The 16333-nt window shown below is 43.4% G+C and overlaps 1 protein-coding gene across 1 annotated transcript in view; it reads left to right on the top strand.

Annotated features, from left to right (window-relative positions):
• Positions 1–16333, top strand: part of LOC133401707 (chemokine-like protein TAFA-2) — an 87397-nt gene that overhangs the window by 34241 nt on the left and 36823 nt on the right. The window contains exon 2 of the mRNA XM_061675038.1: positions 5141–5241. Within this exon, the coding sequence (XP_061531022.1) occupies positions 5142–5241 (100 nt within the window). The 5' untranslated portion in view covers position 5141. The remainder of the gene's footprint in view (positions 1–5140; positions 5242–16333) is intronic.

A 16333-nucleotide genomic window follows, 5' to 3' on the forward strand; every position in this document is an offset into this window, starting at 1 on the left:
ACCCGACTCCGCTTCGGCGGCGCTCGTCCAGCGGCCGCCACCCGTCCTTGCTCCGGCGGCGCTCGTCCAGCGGCCGCCACCCGTCCTTGCTCCGGCGGCGCTAGTCCAGCGGCCGCCACCCGTCCTTGCTCCGGCGGCGCTCGTCCAGCGGCCGCCACCTGTCCTTGCTCCGGCGGCGCTCGTCCAGCGGCCGCCACCCGTCCTTGCTTCGGCGGTGCTAGTCCAGCGGCCGCCACCCGTCCTTGCTCCGGCGGCGCTCGTCCAGCGGCCGTCACCCGTCCTTGCTCCGGCGGCGCTCGTCCAGCGGCCGCCACCCGTCCTTGCTGCGGCGGCGCTCGTCCAGCGGCCGCCACCCGTCCTTGCTCCGGCGGCGCTCGTCCAGCGGCCGCCACCCGTCCTCGCTCCGGCGGCGCTCGTCCAGTGGCCGCCACCTGACCCCGCTCCGGCGGCGCTCGCCCAGCGGCCGTCACCCGTCCTTGCTCCAGCGGCGTTCGTCCAGCGGCCGCCACCCAACCCTATTGCCTGGCCCCTGCATTACCATTGGCTTCGGCACCGTGGCTGAATGGCCCTGTAAAGACCCTGGTGCTTGGCGTCCTGGACGACCTCCTGAACCGCTCAGCCAAGCACCTCACCCTGGGTGGCCTGGATGGCCACCAGACTGACCTGAGGGGTGGACTCTGTACCCTCCTCCAGGCCCCCTTCCACCCACCCTGGGTTGGTGACTTTTTGGTTCTTGTTTGGGGAACGTCTGGGATCCGTTCCTTTAGAGGGGGGGTACTGTCATGGTCTGTGTTTTGGTTTGGGTTGTGTTTAGTTTTGTTCCATGTTTTCCTGTGTTCCATGTTTGTGTGTGCTCATTAAGTTATTGTGTCCACCTGTTCTCGTCTGCTTTGTGTCGACCAATCAGCTCTCTCCAGCCACTCATGTCTTGTCCAGGTGTTCCTCGTTGTCTCGTCTATCTGTTTGTATTTAGTTCCCTGGTTTCTTTCAGTTCTTGTCGGTTCATTGTCGTTGTCACATGTCTTTGCCATGTCATAGTCGCCAGTTGTCTTTATCATTTTGGTATGTCATTGTCAGGTGTCATTTTCCCTTTCCATTCCACGTCTTACTCACAGGTCATAGTTTGTTTCCAGTTTTAGATATTCGAGTGTTTCTTTGTTACTTTGATTTGATTGGTATCTGTTGTGGGACTTTGTTCAGTTTTCCCTTTTCTAAGATTAAATATTATTTTGAGACTCCGCACTCCTGCCTTGCCTCCCTGCTTCCCTGCAATTGGGTCCACCATCTTCTTACCTTGTGTTACTCGCCCTCGCCCTAACCACCTACGTGACAGGCACCACTACAGAGTAGTTGATCTGGTGATGTCACAGTAATTGACACTACTGTTCTTAACAGGTTGTTATTTTGTGGTGAAATTTCTATGTATCATTTATTTTTTTCACAAAATGTTTTTTGTTTTTGTTGCAAAGATCACTTGCTTTTAATTACTGCTGTGACTGATGTTGTGGGATGTTCTCCAAATATCTCCAGGAATGGATACACCTTGAATGTTAATATATTTCCACTGCATTTTCTCGTAGACCTATGAGAACTCAAAGACGCTGACGGGATGTCAGTCCGGCTTAAGCGAGAATGCATACAAACGTGCACGCCCACGACGCGCACACGCTCAAATACTGAGTGGAGATATAAAGGGGAGGCTGACGAGGCGCGTGGAGTGTGGAGCGCATTCCAACGGGACTAATTAAAGGAATGGAACAGACTGCACAACTCATCAGAGACCACCACTTTTTCACCAACTATCTCTCGCTCTTCCTTTCTCTTTTGCTCTTCTGAGTTCGATTAATGAAAGCAACATCATGCAGGCTTGTAAAATCCACTGCTGCTTTATTGCCACTATTTTGCCTGGCAGATAATCTCATCAAGTGTTGTAGACTTCTCGACGTGACATCTATCAGAAATACCTGAGGAAGCCGAACAAAACATCTTCAACACATGCTGCTGTAAACAATAAATTCAAACACTAACATTGTTTGCATGCAATCAGTTTAATATTCTGTGGTATCCCTAAATCCAAGTGGCTGTATGCGTGTTTGTGTGTGATTCAGATCTGTGCATACACTTGACACTAATGAAGGATCAGTCAATGGTCTTCCACATGCTTTCCCTTCTCTCATCCGCTCCCTTTTCTGTGGCCGTTACGCGTCACCCACCCACCGGCTCTGCGGCAGACAGACCAAACAAGCAGTCATGATGAAATGGTCCTGCGTTATCACACACTCTAATCCGAGTGTGTAAATGACCTGGAGAGGGAGCAGGTACGATTGTCGACCAGAAGAGTTTACGTGAGGAGAAGAGGAAAGTGTGGGTGTTGATGAATAAAGGAAACAAAATGTGGCAATAAAACAAACGTGCATGATTCCGTGTGTATGATGCCCTTCAGCCTGAAAAAGCCTTGGCTCAGCCTGTCTGGCTTTGCAGCTTCCCTCGGCTCTAGAAATGCCTTGCATAGCCAGATGACTCACACACGCTGCTTAAAAGTCAAGCCAAGGCTTAACACACATTCACAATCCCTCATAACAGTACTCACATACGTAACCCCTGAAAACCTGAAGATTGGTTGACAATTGGACTAGTTGAAGAATATTGATGAAAATAAACATGGATGTAGCTTGCCTGAATATGTGAAAAAGATTCATAGAATGCTGAAAAATTATTGGTGTGTGCTAGGGTCAAATCCTAAACGGTTTTTGAATTTTTATTCCTATTTCTTTTTTTCTTTTTTTTTTACAGGGACTCCAATTACATCTCCAGCATGGCATCTCCACTAAATGGCTCTCACACGAAGATATAAAACTTTTTTTGTGGTTGTAGTTTATCTCGAGTGTGCAGTCTCAATTACTTGGATGTTGAATGGAGTGTTCTGGGTAATCTTAATGCAGGTAGTCTGGTAACATTATAAACAAGCTCAATCAAGGCATAGCCAGATACAGTGCCTATTTACGGTATGGGCCATTCAACCGAATTGGTGAGATTTGCTTGTTATAACTCTCAAAACTTAAATTTCTGTCTTTTTTTCAACTTCAACTCCAATAATACTCAAAATAAAACTCAAAATGTGTGTTGGCTAATCTCAGGCAACTTGATTTTCGAAGCCTTCACACCTACGGGCAATTTATAATCTGCAATTAACCTATCATGCATGTTTTTGGGATGTGGGAAGAAACCGGAGTGCCCGGAGAAAATCACAGGCGGGGTCGGGGATTGAACCCCAGACCTCAGAACTGTGAGGCCAAATGGATAACTTTAAGAAAAACTGGTAAACTTTCATTAAAACAGTGAATCTTGATTCTTGTCTGCCTGGGAAAGAATGTCACACAGAAATATAATGCCAGGGAGGTGCTCGCCGGCCACGCTCCGTGGGTGGCTGGGGGTCGTGCTGCTGCACCCCGGACCTGTGTCTGCCTCTTCCCTCTCCCCGGGGAGCTCCGCCCGTGGTCGTTGCGCCTCTCTCGCTCGGGCTGTGTAGGGTCCCCAGCTGACTTCAGGGCCTACTGCATGGTAGGGTTTCAACACCCCCCGCCTTGTGTGGGCCTGTCTTCTGTGTCCTGTTCTGGTCGCTGGGTGGTGGTTGGTGCTGGTGGCGGCGGGGCTACCCCCCTTTTCTCTGTGGTCTTCCAGCCGGCCCGGGAACGCAGGAGTCTAGCCTCTTACAGCACACACTCAGCACATTTTATACTGTAGTAGAGCAACACAGATATATACAGTATATAAAAAAAGCTAGTATTTCCAAAGGATTTAAATTATTATATCTCAGGGTAAAGTTTAATTTTAGCAAGTGGGGAGAGGCAACAAATGCTATTTTTTCAGGGTTTTTATGTAGTTTAAATCAATCAATCCCCAAATCCCACACAGGTACGGGGAACACATGCAAATTCCACACAGGCGGGGTCGGGGATTGTACCCCGGTCCTCAGAACTGCGAGGCTGACGCTCTAACCAGTCGTCCACCATGCCGCCTCTGTCCTAAATGAATAGACTCAATTGTATTTATTTAGAATGCAATCAGATCAATGTCCAGGACACTTTGCTGAAAACAAAATATATTTTACAATTAATTTTATTGTGCATTTATACATTATATTTCCTGGAGACCCATATGGCACTCACATGCATTTTCTTTGTCAGACTGCAGTAATGATGTACAGTAAATATAGCAGAGTTCACAAAATAAACAAGCTTACGACAAAATAAAAGTATTTTCCCGAGGTTGATAAATGGAGTTTGTTTCTCTGTTGTGTGCATTTTTTCCCCACTGTCAAAGCGTAACAAAATGCTTTAGTCCTATGCGTCACTCTTCAACACCTTTATGTAGGGATGTGCTGCTGTAATTCCGCTGTTTCTGCATGCTATTTAGAGTACAGCGCGTAATGGGAGAGATGTCTTCTCTCAGAATGTAATAACAAGGCAAGGTGTTTCATTATTAATCAAACCTTTGTCATAAATAAAATATTACTGGTTTATTTAGTTTTTAATGTTTTTTTTTTTGACTGCATGTGTTTTTTCAGCAGACCTGCGAAGGCTGTGAAATCGGCTTGGTTTGGGATGACAGTGCTGTTCATTTAGCAGATGCCAGCGAATTTCAGCCATTCAAATTTACACGCAAAAAGACATGGCAACTGTATTAACATGGCACAACCTGGCTCATCTTCCTTTTTGATGTTGACATGATGTTCCAGTTGGCTCCCAGACGGGAAATTAAAGAATGAGTTTCCCAACATCCCTTCTCCCTCACCCTTTATCTCTTTGTTTCTGTCTCCTCACTTCCATGTTCTTTCTCAACCGCCCCACCGTGTGAACATTTAGGCATGAAGCAATATTGTTACATGTCTAAATGTTTTTTTTTCTTCTTTTTGGCTGAGATGGTGAGGTAGTGCAGAGTGTATGTGCGACTGCCTGTTGGGCTGGTATGTTTTGCCGTTTTCTTAAAGCTCTTCATGTTTTATGCATGTGTGCTTTACAGAGGTACAAAACCGGAAGGAAGTTAACCTGCATTCATCACAATTTGACGCCACAGGATTTGTGTATGTGTTCTCTAATAAAGTATGCATGTATTTGTCCCCCCCTCTCTTTTCTGGCAGAATGCGGGAGCGGGGCCCTTGTATGTGTAGAGTCGGTGTGTGGAGTCTACTACTGTCACTTTGTCTGGCCTCCCTCACTCACGCACACAGGAGCCACACGGGTAGGTTGGCTTGCTTGTTTGACGCAATACTGAAAAATCATTTCATGACGAGACACTGTCTTGTAATAAGGAGGATTGTCAACAGTTTAAAATATTCCTTCATGACGTTTCAAGTCAGATGATTTTTTTTAACTTATCTTTGCTGTCGGGGAAAATCACTACTTCGGGAATTCAAACTAACGGCATTTTGCTTCAGTTACCAAACACGGCATTGTTTAAGATGGTATTATACCTTATTTTGCTATGATATACCGTTATGCACCAATGTCAACACAACACCACCCCAAAATAATGTTCTTCTTCTTCGTCTTTTCCTTTCGGCTTGTCCTGTTAGGGGCCACCACAGCGTGTCATCCTTTTCCATGTTAGCCTACCTCCTGCATCCTCCTCTCTAACACCAACTTCCCTCATGTTTTCCCTCGCTACGTCTATCAATCTTCTCTTTGGTCTTTCTCTTGCTCTCTTGCCTGGCAGCTTCATTCTCATCATCCTTCTACCAATATACTCACTCTCTCACTCCTGTGGACGTGTCCAAACTATCAAAGTCTGCTCTCTCTAACTTTGTCTCCAAAACATCTAACCTTGGCCATCCCTCTGATGAGCTCATTTCTAACCCTATCCAACCTGTTCACTCCTAGAGAGAACCTCAACATCTTAATTTCCGCCACCTCCAGCTCTGCTTCCTGTTGTCTCTTCAGTGCCACTGTCTCTAATCTGTACATCATGGCTGGCCTCACCACTGTCTTATAAACTTTACCCTTCATCCTAGCAGAGACTCTTGTGTCACATAACAGATCTGACACCTTCCTCCACCCGTTCCAACCTGCTTGGACCCGTTTCTTCACTTCCTTACCACAATCACCATTGCTCTGGACGCTTGACCCCAAGTATTTAAAGTCATCCACCGTCGCTATCTCTTCTCCCTCTAGCCTCACTCTTCCACCTCCACTCCTCTCATTTTTTATTCTGTTTTACTTCGGCTAATCGTCATTCCTCTCCTTTCCAATGCATGCCTCCACCTTTCTAACAGTTCCTGCACCTGGTCTTTGCTTTCAATGCAGATCACAATGTCATCTGCGAACATCATGGTCCACGGGGATTCTAGTCTAACCTCATCTGTCAGCCTATCCATCACCACTGCAAACAGGAAGGGGCTCAGGGTTGATCCCTGATGCAGTCCACCTCCAACTTAAACTCCTCTGTCACACCTACAGCACACCTCACCACTGTTCTGCTGCCCTCATACATGTCCTGTACTATTCTAACATACTTCTCTGCCACTCCAGAGTTCTGCATGCAGTACTACAGTTCCTCTCTGGGTACTCTGTCATAGATTTCCTCTAGATCTACAAAGACACAATGTAGCTCCTTATGTCATTCTCTTTACTTCCCCATCAAGACTCTCAAGGCAAATAATGCATATGTGGTCCTCTTCCAAGGCAGGAAACCATACTGTTGCTCGCAAATACTCACTTTTGTCCTGTGTCGAGCCTCCACTACTCTTTCCCATAACTTCATTGTGTGACTCATCAACTTTATTCCTCTATAGTTCACACAGCTCTGCACATCACCTTTGTTCTTAAAAATGGGTACCAGCACACTTTTTCTTCTCAACTGCTAAAATTCTGCTGAACAACATGGTCAAAAACTCCACAGCCACTTCTCCTAGATGTTTCGGTCCCTCCACGGGTATGTCATAAGGGCCAACTGCCTTTCCATTTTTCATCCTCTTTAGTGCCTTTCGAGCTTCCCCCTGAATAATAATTGCTACTCCTTGGTCCAACACACTTGCCTTTTCTACGCTTCCTTCTCTCCCAAAGTATTCTTTGCAACTATCCAGCACATTACTGGCACCAGTCAACACATTTCCATCTCCATCCTTAATCACCCTAACCTGCTGCGTATCCTTCCCATCTGTATCCCTCTGTCTAGACAACCTGTATAGAACCTTTTCTCTTTCTTTAGTGTCCAGCATACATGTCATCATATGCCTCTTGTTTGGCCTTTGCCACCTCTACCTTCGGCCTACGTCACATCTCCATGTATTCCTTTCTCCTCTCCTCAGTCCCCTCAGTGTGCCAGTTCTTCTTAGCTAACACCTTTCCTTGTATGATTTCCTGTACTTTGAGGACCCACCACCAAGTCTCCTTCTCCCCTTTCCTACCAGAAGATATATCAAGCACTCTCCTGCCTGTCTCTCTGATCACCTCGGCTGTAGTGGGCCACTCTTCTGGAAGCTCCTCCTGTCCACCGAGAGCCTGTCTCACCTCTTTGCGAAAAGCCGTACAACACTCTTCCTTTCTCAACTTCCATCACATAGTTTTCTGCTCTGCCTTTGTCTTCTTAATCTTACTCCCCACCACTAGTCATCTCACACACTCTCCCCTACCACTACCTTACAGTCAGTAACCTCTGTCAGATTACATCGTCTGCACAAAATGTAATCCACCTTTGTGCTTCTACCCTGCCCTTGCAGGTCACCCTATGTTCATGCCTCTTCTGGAATTCTTCACTACAAGCATTTACATCCTTTTTGCAAAGTCTACCACCATCTGTCCCTGCAAGTTCCTTTCCTGGATACCGAACTTACCCATCACTTCTTCATCACCACTGTTTCCTACACCAACATGTCCATTATAATCTGCAACCAATCACAACTCTCTCTCTGTCTTGGATGAGAAATCTCTAATTTGTTATGCTGTAATTTATTAAATTTATACGGGTACGTCGCCGCCGCCAGCCGTGCATATTAAAGTCTGCGCTCACGTCGAATCTCGAGCAACACAAAAAGGCTTACATAATCTTCCCAAACTCTTTCTCAAAGGAGTCATGAGCGATGCAACAAATAAATGATGAGCTGACTAAGCAGTTCAATAGGTCTAAATAGGAATCTGCATGGAGTTACCTTTGCGGCTGACCAGTTCCTTCTGCACTGACGCATTACAGTGATCAATATTTAATGAAACAGTCTTACTCAAATGTATCTAACCTATTTTAACTTGTTATTGTCACAAAACAGCCAACTTTCAATCTTGAGGCGACATAATGCTGCACAGCTCCAGCAGTTTTGCAACACTTTTCAGACAGTTGAGTGTTCAAGATTAAATAGATTTGTTATCAGATTATTTTGAATTGGTTCATCATGTGTAAAAATAGGGACAGACCAATAGTATTGACTTGTAAAAATATCTGAAATTGACAGTATTTGGACATACAAGGGTGGCGCGGTGTAGGACTGGTTCGCACATCTGACTCACAGGTCTGAGAACCTGGGTTCAAATCCGGCCTAGCCTGTGCGGAGTTTGCATGTTTGCCCGGTGCCTGCGTGGGTTTTCTCCGGTTTCTTATTCTTTTTCTTTCTGAAAATCATGCTTGGTAGGTTAATTGAAGACTCTGAATTGCCCGTAGGTGTGAATGTGAGTGCGAATGGTTGTTTGTTTATATGTGCCCTGCAATTGGCTGGTGACCAGTTCAGGGTGTACCCCACCTCTCGCCCAAAGATAGCTGAGATAGGCTCCAGCACACCCGTGACCCAAGTGAGAATAAGTGGAATGGAAAATGGATGGATATGCAAGGTTTCTGCATAAGAGCAACGATATCTTAATCCTTTCAATATCAGCATGCCCCAGAGTCTACTCTTCTGAGGATCGATCCATTTGCCTTCAACATAAATGAAGTTAGCATATCGGGTTTATGAAAGAAATTCCCCTGAAGATCACCTGCATACTAAAGAGGACCGGCCTGGACACCTCTCATGTTGTCAGTGGTAATGTTACTTATAAGGGTAAGCAGCGCACAAAAATTATCCTAATACACAACTGGTCACCTCCAAGCAATTGAAAAAAAAACCCTCATGAGTCATCTCATCTATACAGCAGATTACATTGATACTACACTGTCGCTATATAACCTCTTTTACAGTATATATTTTAAAATTGGGCCAATAAACCACGTTATACCAAATGGCATTCAGAATGATGTATGAGACCTCTGAGGCATCTTTCCAGAAAGCACCTTCTTAAAATTGTCCAATATACTGGAGGGAGGGATATGAGTAGCCCCACAAAACAGGTCTTCAAGGGGCTTTACTCATTGTTACAGTCCCACAAGGGAAGGATGGCTCTCGAAAATGCCTGTAGGTTGCGACTCAGACAGCGCAATGAGCCTTACACTTTTTAAATCCTCTGTTGCATGATATCGTTCCCGTGTGAGCCAAGTGGGTGAGTCACAAGTATAATTGAGCCCAGAGGCCTATTACTCCTCTCCATTTTATTTCTCATGTGAGGGCTGCATATCTTTCCTCCTCAGGTCCACTGTGATCACCCGTGTGGTGCTAAAAATGACCTCCTTTTATTGTTGCTGATTCTCATGTCTGGATTAAGTGAATTTTCTGTATCATTGGTGTGCTGATTTATTGTTGTCAGAGTGTTATGTAAAAGCCTTTGAAAGCTAATGTAATTTGTTTCAATACATAACACCACGAGTGATAGTTTCACCTATTATCAGCCATATGTAATGTGTATTGATGTTTAATGGTGATTGGTGAGATACTTCAGTTGGAATGAAATGGTTTGTCCAGCCTCAAGTCAAGTCATAAAACCAATATTATATTTTGTTCATCTACATCATGTTAATTAGGATGAATGACACACACACAAAAAAACTTTTTATAAAACCTGAATTTCGAGAACAAGAAGCCCAAATGGCACCTGCAGACAAACGCATTCTGCACTGCGGTGCTGTCACACACTGTCCACGCAACATGTCAGGCAGCAGGTTTAAATTTCTGATGCTTTTATTGCAAACACAAGCCAGAAAATGGCATTTTAAGATTGCGCTTCCTGTACAACAAACCCAAGAACCAAAACAGGCCCAAAACAACATCTGGCCATACTGACTAATATGCAATGACATTGTCACCTGAGGAGGAAACCAAAAAGTTATTAAAGTGGGCTTTACTGTATGTTTAGTTTGACCTTATATGATAGAGAGTGATGGCTTGAAAATGTTAAGCTCTGCCTTTGGCTTCCGTGTGGTGATAAGAATTTGCACAGGCTGCCCTTCATCTGAACTAGTTGCCTTTGTTGTGTTTAATTGTCACAACCGCTAAATACATTTGTATCTCTGCTGGAGTTAGCATTTCACCTCGACAGAGCGGGTGACTGAAAGGGGGGAGCGATTGTTATTGTTATTGTTACTATGAGACAATTTTCTGTGAGTTTGCATGAGCAAGTGTGCAAATGGCTATAAACGTGACTTTATGAGTTTCTATGGCACAAAAGATTAGCTCCAATATTCTCCAGCTGCCAGGTGTCATTATCTACTGTACTTGGGTGGAGAACGGAAATGTTCTCTTTAAAAATGATGTAGTAGTTCTGTCTTTGTCTGATGTAGCCCACACTTCCTTGATGAGAGCAATAAATAGCAGCAATAATGCTGATGTTAGTGTTGTAGTTTAACACCAGCCGATTGTGTCAAGGTGTGTCGTGTCTCCGTGATCCTTTTAATTAATGATTGATTGTAGAGCAAGTTGTCATCAGGGATTCACAACATCCATTTACAGCTTGTCGCATGGGCGGGAACAAACATGTAATCAGATAATTACTGGAGACTGGCCTTGAGGTCACTCCAAGGTTGTTGCTCCAACATGTAGGATGTGCATACATTGTCTCTTGCACGGCTCATTAACATGATAAATGATATCTTGCATTTTTCATGGACAGTGAGCAACGCACTCACAATACAGATGTGTCAATGTGTGATTAAAAGAAGGATACTTTTTGATCAAACCTAAAAGATTTTTTAGTATAATGTGGTACAACCACTACACTAAACATACAATTGAGCATTTAAAAAAATAATAATTATTCAATCTTTGTAAGGCAACATTTTGGAACAGCTTTTATATTGCAGTTCATTACAAATGTGGAAGTGTACCAAATGATGAGTAGATTGCACACAAAGCTTCAGATTTTTTTTTCTCTCTTTTTTTATTACTAGGAGCACAGTGGCCCTTAGCTTAAGATTTTTAGGTGTGGAAGCAGAACATTTATGGGTGCACACTGTAAGTCGACTTGAAAAATAAGTATTCATAATTCCTCTCATTTTTACTGTTTTGACACAACATAAATGTAATTTTTACTATACACCATGGGATGGAATTTGGACACCCATGCTTTGGAATCAGAATCATCTTTATTGGCCAAGTATGTTAAAACACACAAGGAATTTGTCTCCGGTAGTTGGAGCCACTCCAGTACGCACACGCAAGAATGAATAATTGAAAGTAGCGATCATTGTAACGGAGTAAAAGTATCAATCCTTCTTCACATAAATACTCAAGTAAAAGTAAAAGGTACGGTGCATTTAAAGTACTCTGACAACTACAGTTTATGGAAAATGTTACTTGAGTAAATGTAACAGAGTAAATGTAACGCGTTACTACCCACCTCTGCAAACATCCACTGACAAAATATACATTTAGAGACTCACATGCATGATTTTGGAATGTGTGGATAAGCCGGAGTACCTGCAGACGAGAACATGCATAAACGCCACACAGGAACGCCGTTATTTGAACCTCAAACCTCTCAACAGTGAGGCAAACATCATAACCACCTGTACACCATATAGCCCAGGCTTAAAGCAGACAAAGAGGCTTTGTTTCAGGGCTGTAGATCTCAGATATGCTGCAGATGACTTCCAATGCAGTCAGATATTGGCCTTGGCTTGGTAGCAGTTACATCAGTCTCATAGAAACAGCTTTGCTTGGACTTTAAGGCAAATGCAGAATAGTGTTTATGCTGATCACTTTACCACACACAGTCGGCTCATTGATTCAAAAGTTACTGACAGCAATCTCCACATACCGCCACTTATTAGAGGCCACGAAGAAGTTACTTTCCTATGAAATGGCACTTACAGTGAACTACAAACGCAGAGGCAAAGTTACATTGCAGTATCTGCTAAGCCGGACACAGAAACCACTCTCACATGAGCTCAGTTAGTCAGGCACGTAAACAGGTTTTTCTTCGGTGACTGCACATGGAAGAACTCACGTTTACGGACCCACATGCATTCGGATGTCAAAGACGCTCTCTCATGTCACGTGTGGAGACAGGCACTGTGCCCTCTTTAGAAGCTGCTCCACACTTAAGCTACACTCTGTGCTTCTTCTACAACATGACTCAATATGGCTAGATAAAAAATTCAAACTGAAAATTAGAAATGTGAAAGTGTCATGCTGACAAACGTACAAGCACTTACTAAGATTCGCACTGGATTTGCTGCTCAAAACAAGAAGAGACATTTTCTGTGAGTGCGAATGGTTGTCTGTTTGTATGTGCCCTGCGATTGGCTGGCAACCAGTTCAGGGTGTACCCCGCCTCCTGCCCGATGACAGCTGGGATAGGCTCCAGCACGCCCGCGACCCGAGTGAGGATAAGCGGCTCAGAAAATGGATGGATGGATGGATGATTTGGTTTATGAACACTGTAAAGTTGGAGTGAACTCAACTCAATTCACAACAAGAAGTAATTTGGCACATAGCGAACAATTCTTAAAAAAATAGGCTTCAAGCTTTTGAACGCACTCCCAGTTGAAGTTTACTGTCAGGATAAACATGAAACAAAGACAAAAGTTGCGCATTTAAAACAACCACATAGCTTTGCCTTCAGTAAGCGTTTAGCGTAATGCTAACAAACAATGCAAAACACCTTCAACGTGCAAACAAATAGCATTTGTATTGCAGCTATTTGAACAGAAACTGTGTAAAAAAAAAATGTGTAGGCAGACAATTTAACAATACTCACAGGCATATATTCTTAATTTCTCCGAAAACGACTCATATTACAGCATCTTAATGAGTTGTGACCATCTCCCCCCTCTCTATGTACATCTGTTTGTCTCGACGCAACACAACTTCGTCTCTATAGCGCTTTCACAACAACCTGTATTATACTTAACCCACGTGGGCAGGCCGCGGACACTTGAATGAGCAGCTCAAGTCCATTGAATTGAACAAAAAAAAAAAAAGTGACAAAAACTGTTTAATTCTTTACATTTAAGTATGTCATTACTGTATGTTTTTATAAAGTATAATATTGTAGAGTACCATACCATTTTATTAAAAAAACATTTCAAACACTTTTTTCTGGAAGGCTGGAACGGATTTCGATTCATTTCAATGGGGAGAAACTATTTGAAATGCGGGTGTTTTGAGTTACGAGCGTGGTCAACGAACACATTAAATTCATATCTCAAGGCACCACTGTACAGTGAACCCCCACCACAATTCACAAATTCCCCTATTTGTCTTATTTTGTGGAACCTATCCTCTGCTATTTGCTGAAAAACTCACCTATTTATGTATTTATGTGCTCTTTCTGTAAAACCCTGAGATGCCACAAGATAGCGCCAAAGCCCTGGCTAATAGTTAAGTAGTAATTGGCCTGAAAGAAGTATTGTTGAAACGATACATCTCAACTGAGACTAAGATCATAGTATGTCGGGGAGGGGTTAAGTTTAGCCTGGGTTGTTAGTGGAAGTCACAAAGAGTCTTCGCTGCATGTGCATGTAAATTGTCTTCTAAATCTAATCACCCATCCATCCACTTTCAACACCGCTTATCCTAGTTAGGGTCACGAGGCGCTGGAGCCTATCCCTGCCGACTTCTGGCGAAAGGCGGACTACACCCTGAACTGGTCGCCAGTCAGTCGCGGGGGACATATAGACACGGACAACCATTCACACTCACATTCACACCGTCAACTGAACCCACGCAGACGAGTGTACCACTACACAATCAGTGACTTAAATCAAATCGTCTGTAGGTATTTATTGTTAAGGGTTTTAAGGGATGTTGTTAGATGAGTTTTCAAATGGTGAAAAAGCATTTTGGGATCATAGTTTCTGGTACATTTATGGTTTAAACTGTTATCGGCAATTATAAACTGTCAATTATTCGTAGTTTTTCGCTGTTTGTTGCAGGGCTCAATGCCTACATTGCACAAATTTTTGTTTACTTTACAACCATTTATACAATTTAGAAATGCTAATGGTCTTAGTGATAAAATTCAATGCATTCCAGAAGGGATAAATATGAGGCTTTGCGCAGCCTACTCATTTATATTCATATTGGTACTATTTCAACTGTATCTGGGTTTGTCAACTGCTGACAACAGCTTGCTCTCTGCTGCAGCAAGTGAAGTTCAGTTGAAGTTCATTGCTTTTTTTGTGATTCAACATCATCTCTTTAAATTATTTATTGACTATCGCCACCAGCTTTTGTAGCCCAAAAATAAGCCATCAGGCTCACTAGGAATCTTCCACGTTTAGAGCTGCAGTGAATGAAGGAAGAGCAGCTTCATTCATTACTGTGGTTACAGGTGTAATGGATCCCATCAGAACAAACAAAGCAGATGATGCAGGTAGGACTGGCTCTGCTTCAAGTGAGGCAGGCAGCTGGCGAAGCACTGCGAGTTATCACATGAAAACTTTGACAAGAACAAAAGCAAAACAGCTAAAAGCACTCTCTGCGTTACACCAGTGGAACAATGATGCGGCAAAGGCCAAATGAAGTGGATACAATGCAGGATGAAGGTGGATGGCATCTGATGGCTGTCAGGAAGACCATCAGACACGCTCCTTTTTAATGTCCCCTTCAGGAAAAAGTTGGCTTTTTGTTGTCTCCTCCTGACAATGAAATGAAGTATTGATTATGCTGGGGACGACAATCAAGAGGCCGGTTTAGTGGCACTGCATGCAATGGTTGTACACTGTTCCAAACACAGAATATGGTCCTACTCAAAGCCATCTATCCATTTTTATCTTGATTGATTGATTTATTTTTTTTACCTCAGGATGGTTTTTAATGCAGGTGTTTGTAACTCAAAACATTCTTATCTCAAATCATCTTTGCCGATTGAAATGAACGGAAATGTCATAACAGTGATCCCTCGTTTTTCGTGGTAAATGGGGACCAGACCCCCCCGCGAAGGTGAAAAATGTAGGATTTGCCCCCTCCCCCCCCCCCCCTCAGGAATTTTCTTGTATGTTGGTACCAGAATGTTTAAAATATGTAAACAGAATTTATACTTTAGATATTTGAGACAAAGATTATAACAGTACACGTATTTTCTTAAATCTTTAATTATAAAACCTTATATATTAATTAACATTCATCAACATTGCCTTCTGAGAGAGGCGAAGAGGCTTGCGTTGATGGCGCAGGAGAGGCTCTCATTTGAGTCGTAGAGGTTTTAGGTTCACACGGAGACTCTTCTGCTGGAGGCCCTGATGGTGTAGCCATCCAAAGGTTTTACTTTGGAGAAAAAATGGTGATGGGATTGTTTTTTCTTTTGCTTCAAAATCCCCCTGTACAAGGACATAACCCCATCTCTTATTACGCGGAGTTACCACACTTTTCGCTTCCTTATTGAAGCAGTTTTGCGGCTGTTTGCTTCCTCTTTCTTGATGTGCCGCACTGCGGATTCATTCACGCCATAATGGCGTGCCACAGATGCATAACCTCTGCCCTTTTTGATCATATCTAAAAGTTTCACTTTTTCGCTGATGGTCATCAACTTCTTCTTCCTCTTGGGTGCCCCGGAGAAAGATTTTGCAGGGGCACAGCGCTTAGGCGGCATTGTAAGGGCTTAACTCATCAAAAAAAGTTATCGCTTAAACAAAAAAAGTTATCCCCCCCAAAAAATAACAAAGCATTGTAGCGTAATTTGTTGAGGAAAAATAGCGCTCCATTAAATTGTACTTAATAAACACATAAATTAACACATATTTGAATATTTTTGAAACATTTCATTAAATGTATGGCCATTGGGCTGCTTTCTGGTGTGTCCAACTTGGCTACCTGGGGGCAGTATAAGACAGATGTTGACAGGTATACTGTTCATTGAGATGAGTATTGAGCATTCCGGGCGATGCCCGCTGGTGTTTAAGAGTCACTGCAAGCTGAAAATTACGATCTACAGTTTAGCGTGTTAAATGTCTGTTTTGATATTTCACGAACCCTGCACAAATGCTCCAAGTATATATTGTGATACCAATGTCACTAATGTCTGTTTTCTTAATTGTC

The sequence above is a fragment of the Phycodurus eques genome, chromosome 1 (genome assembly GCF_024500275.1).
Source record: "Phycodurus eques isolate BA_2022a chromosome 1, UOR_Pequ_1.1, whole genome shotgun sequence".
Lineage (NCBI taxonomy): Eukaryota > Metazoa > Chordata > Actinopteri > Syngnathiformes > Syngnathidae > Phycodurus > Phycodurus eques.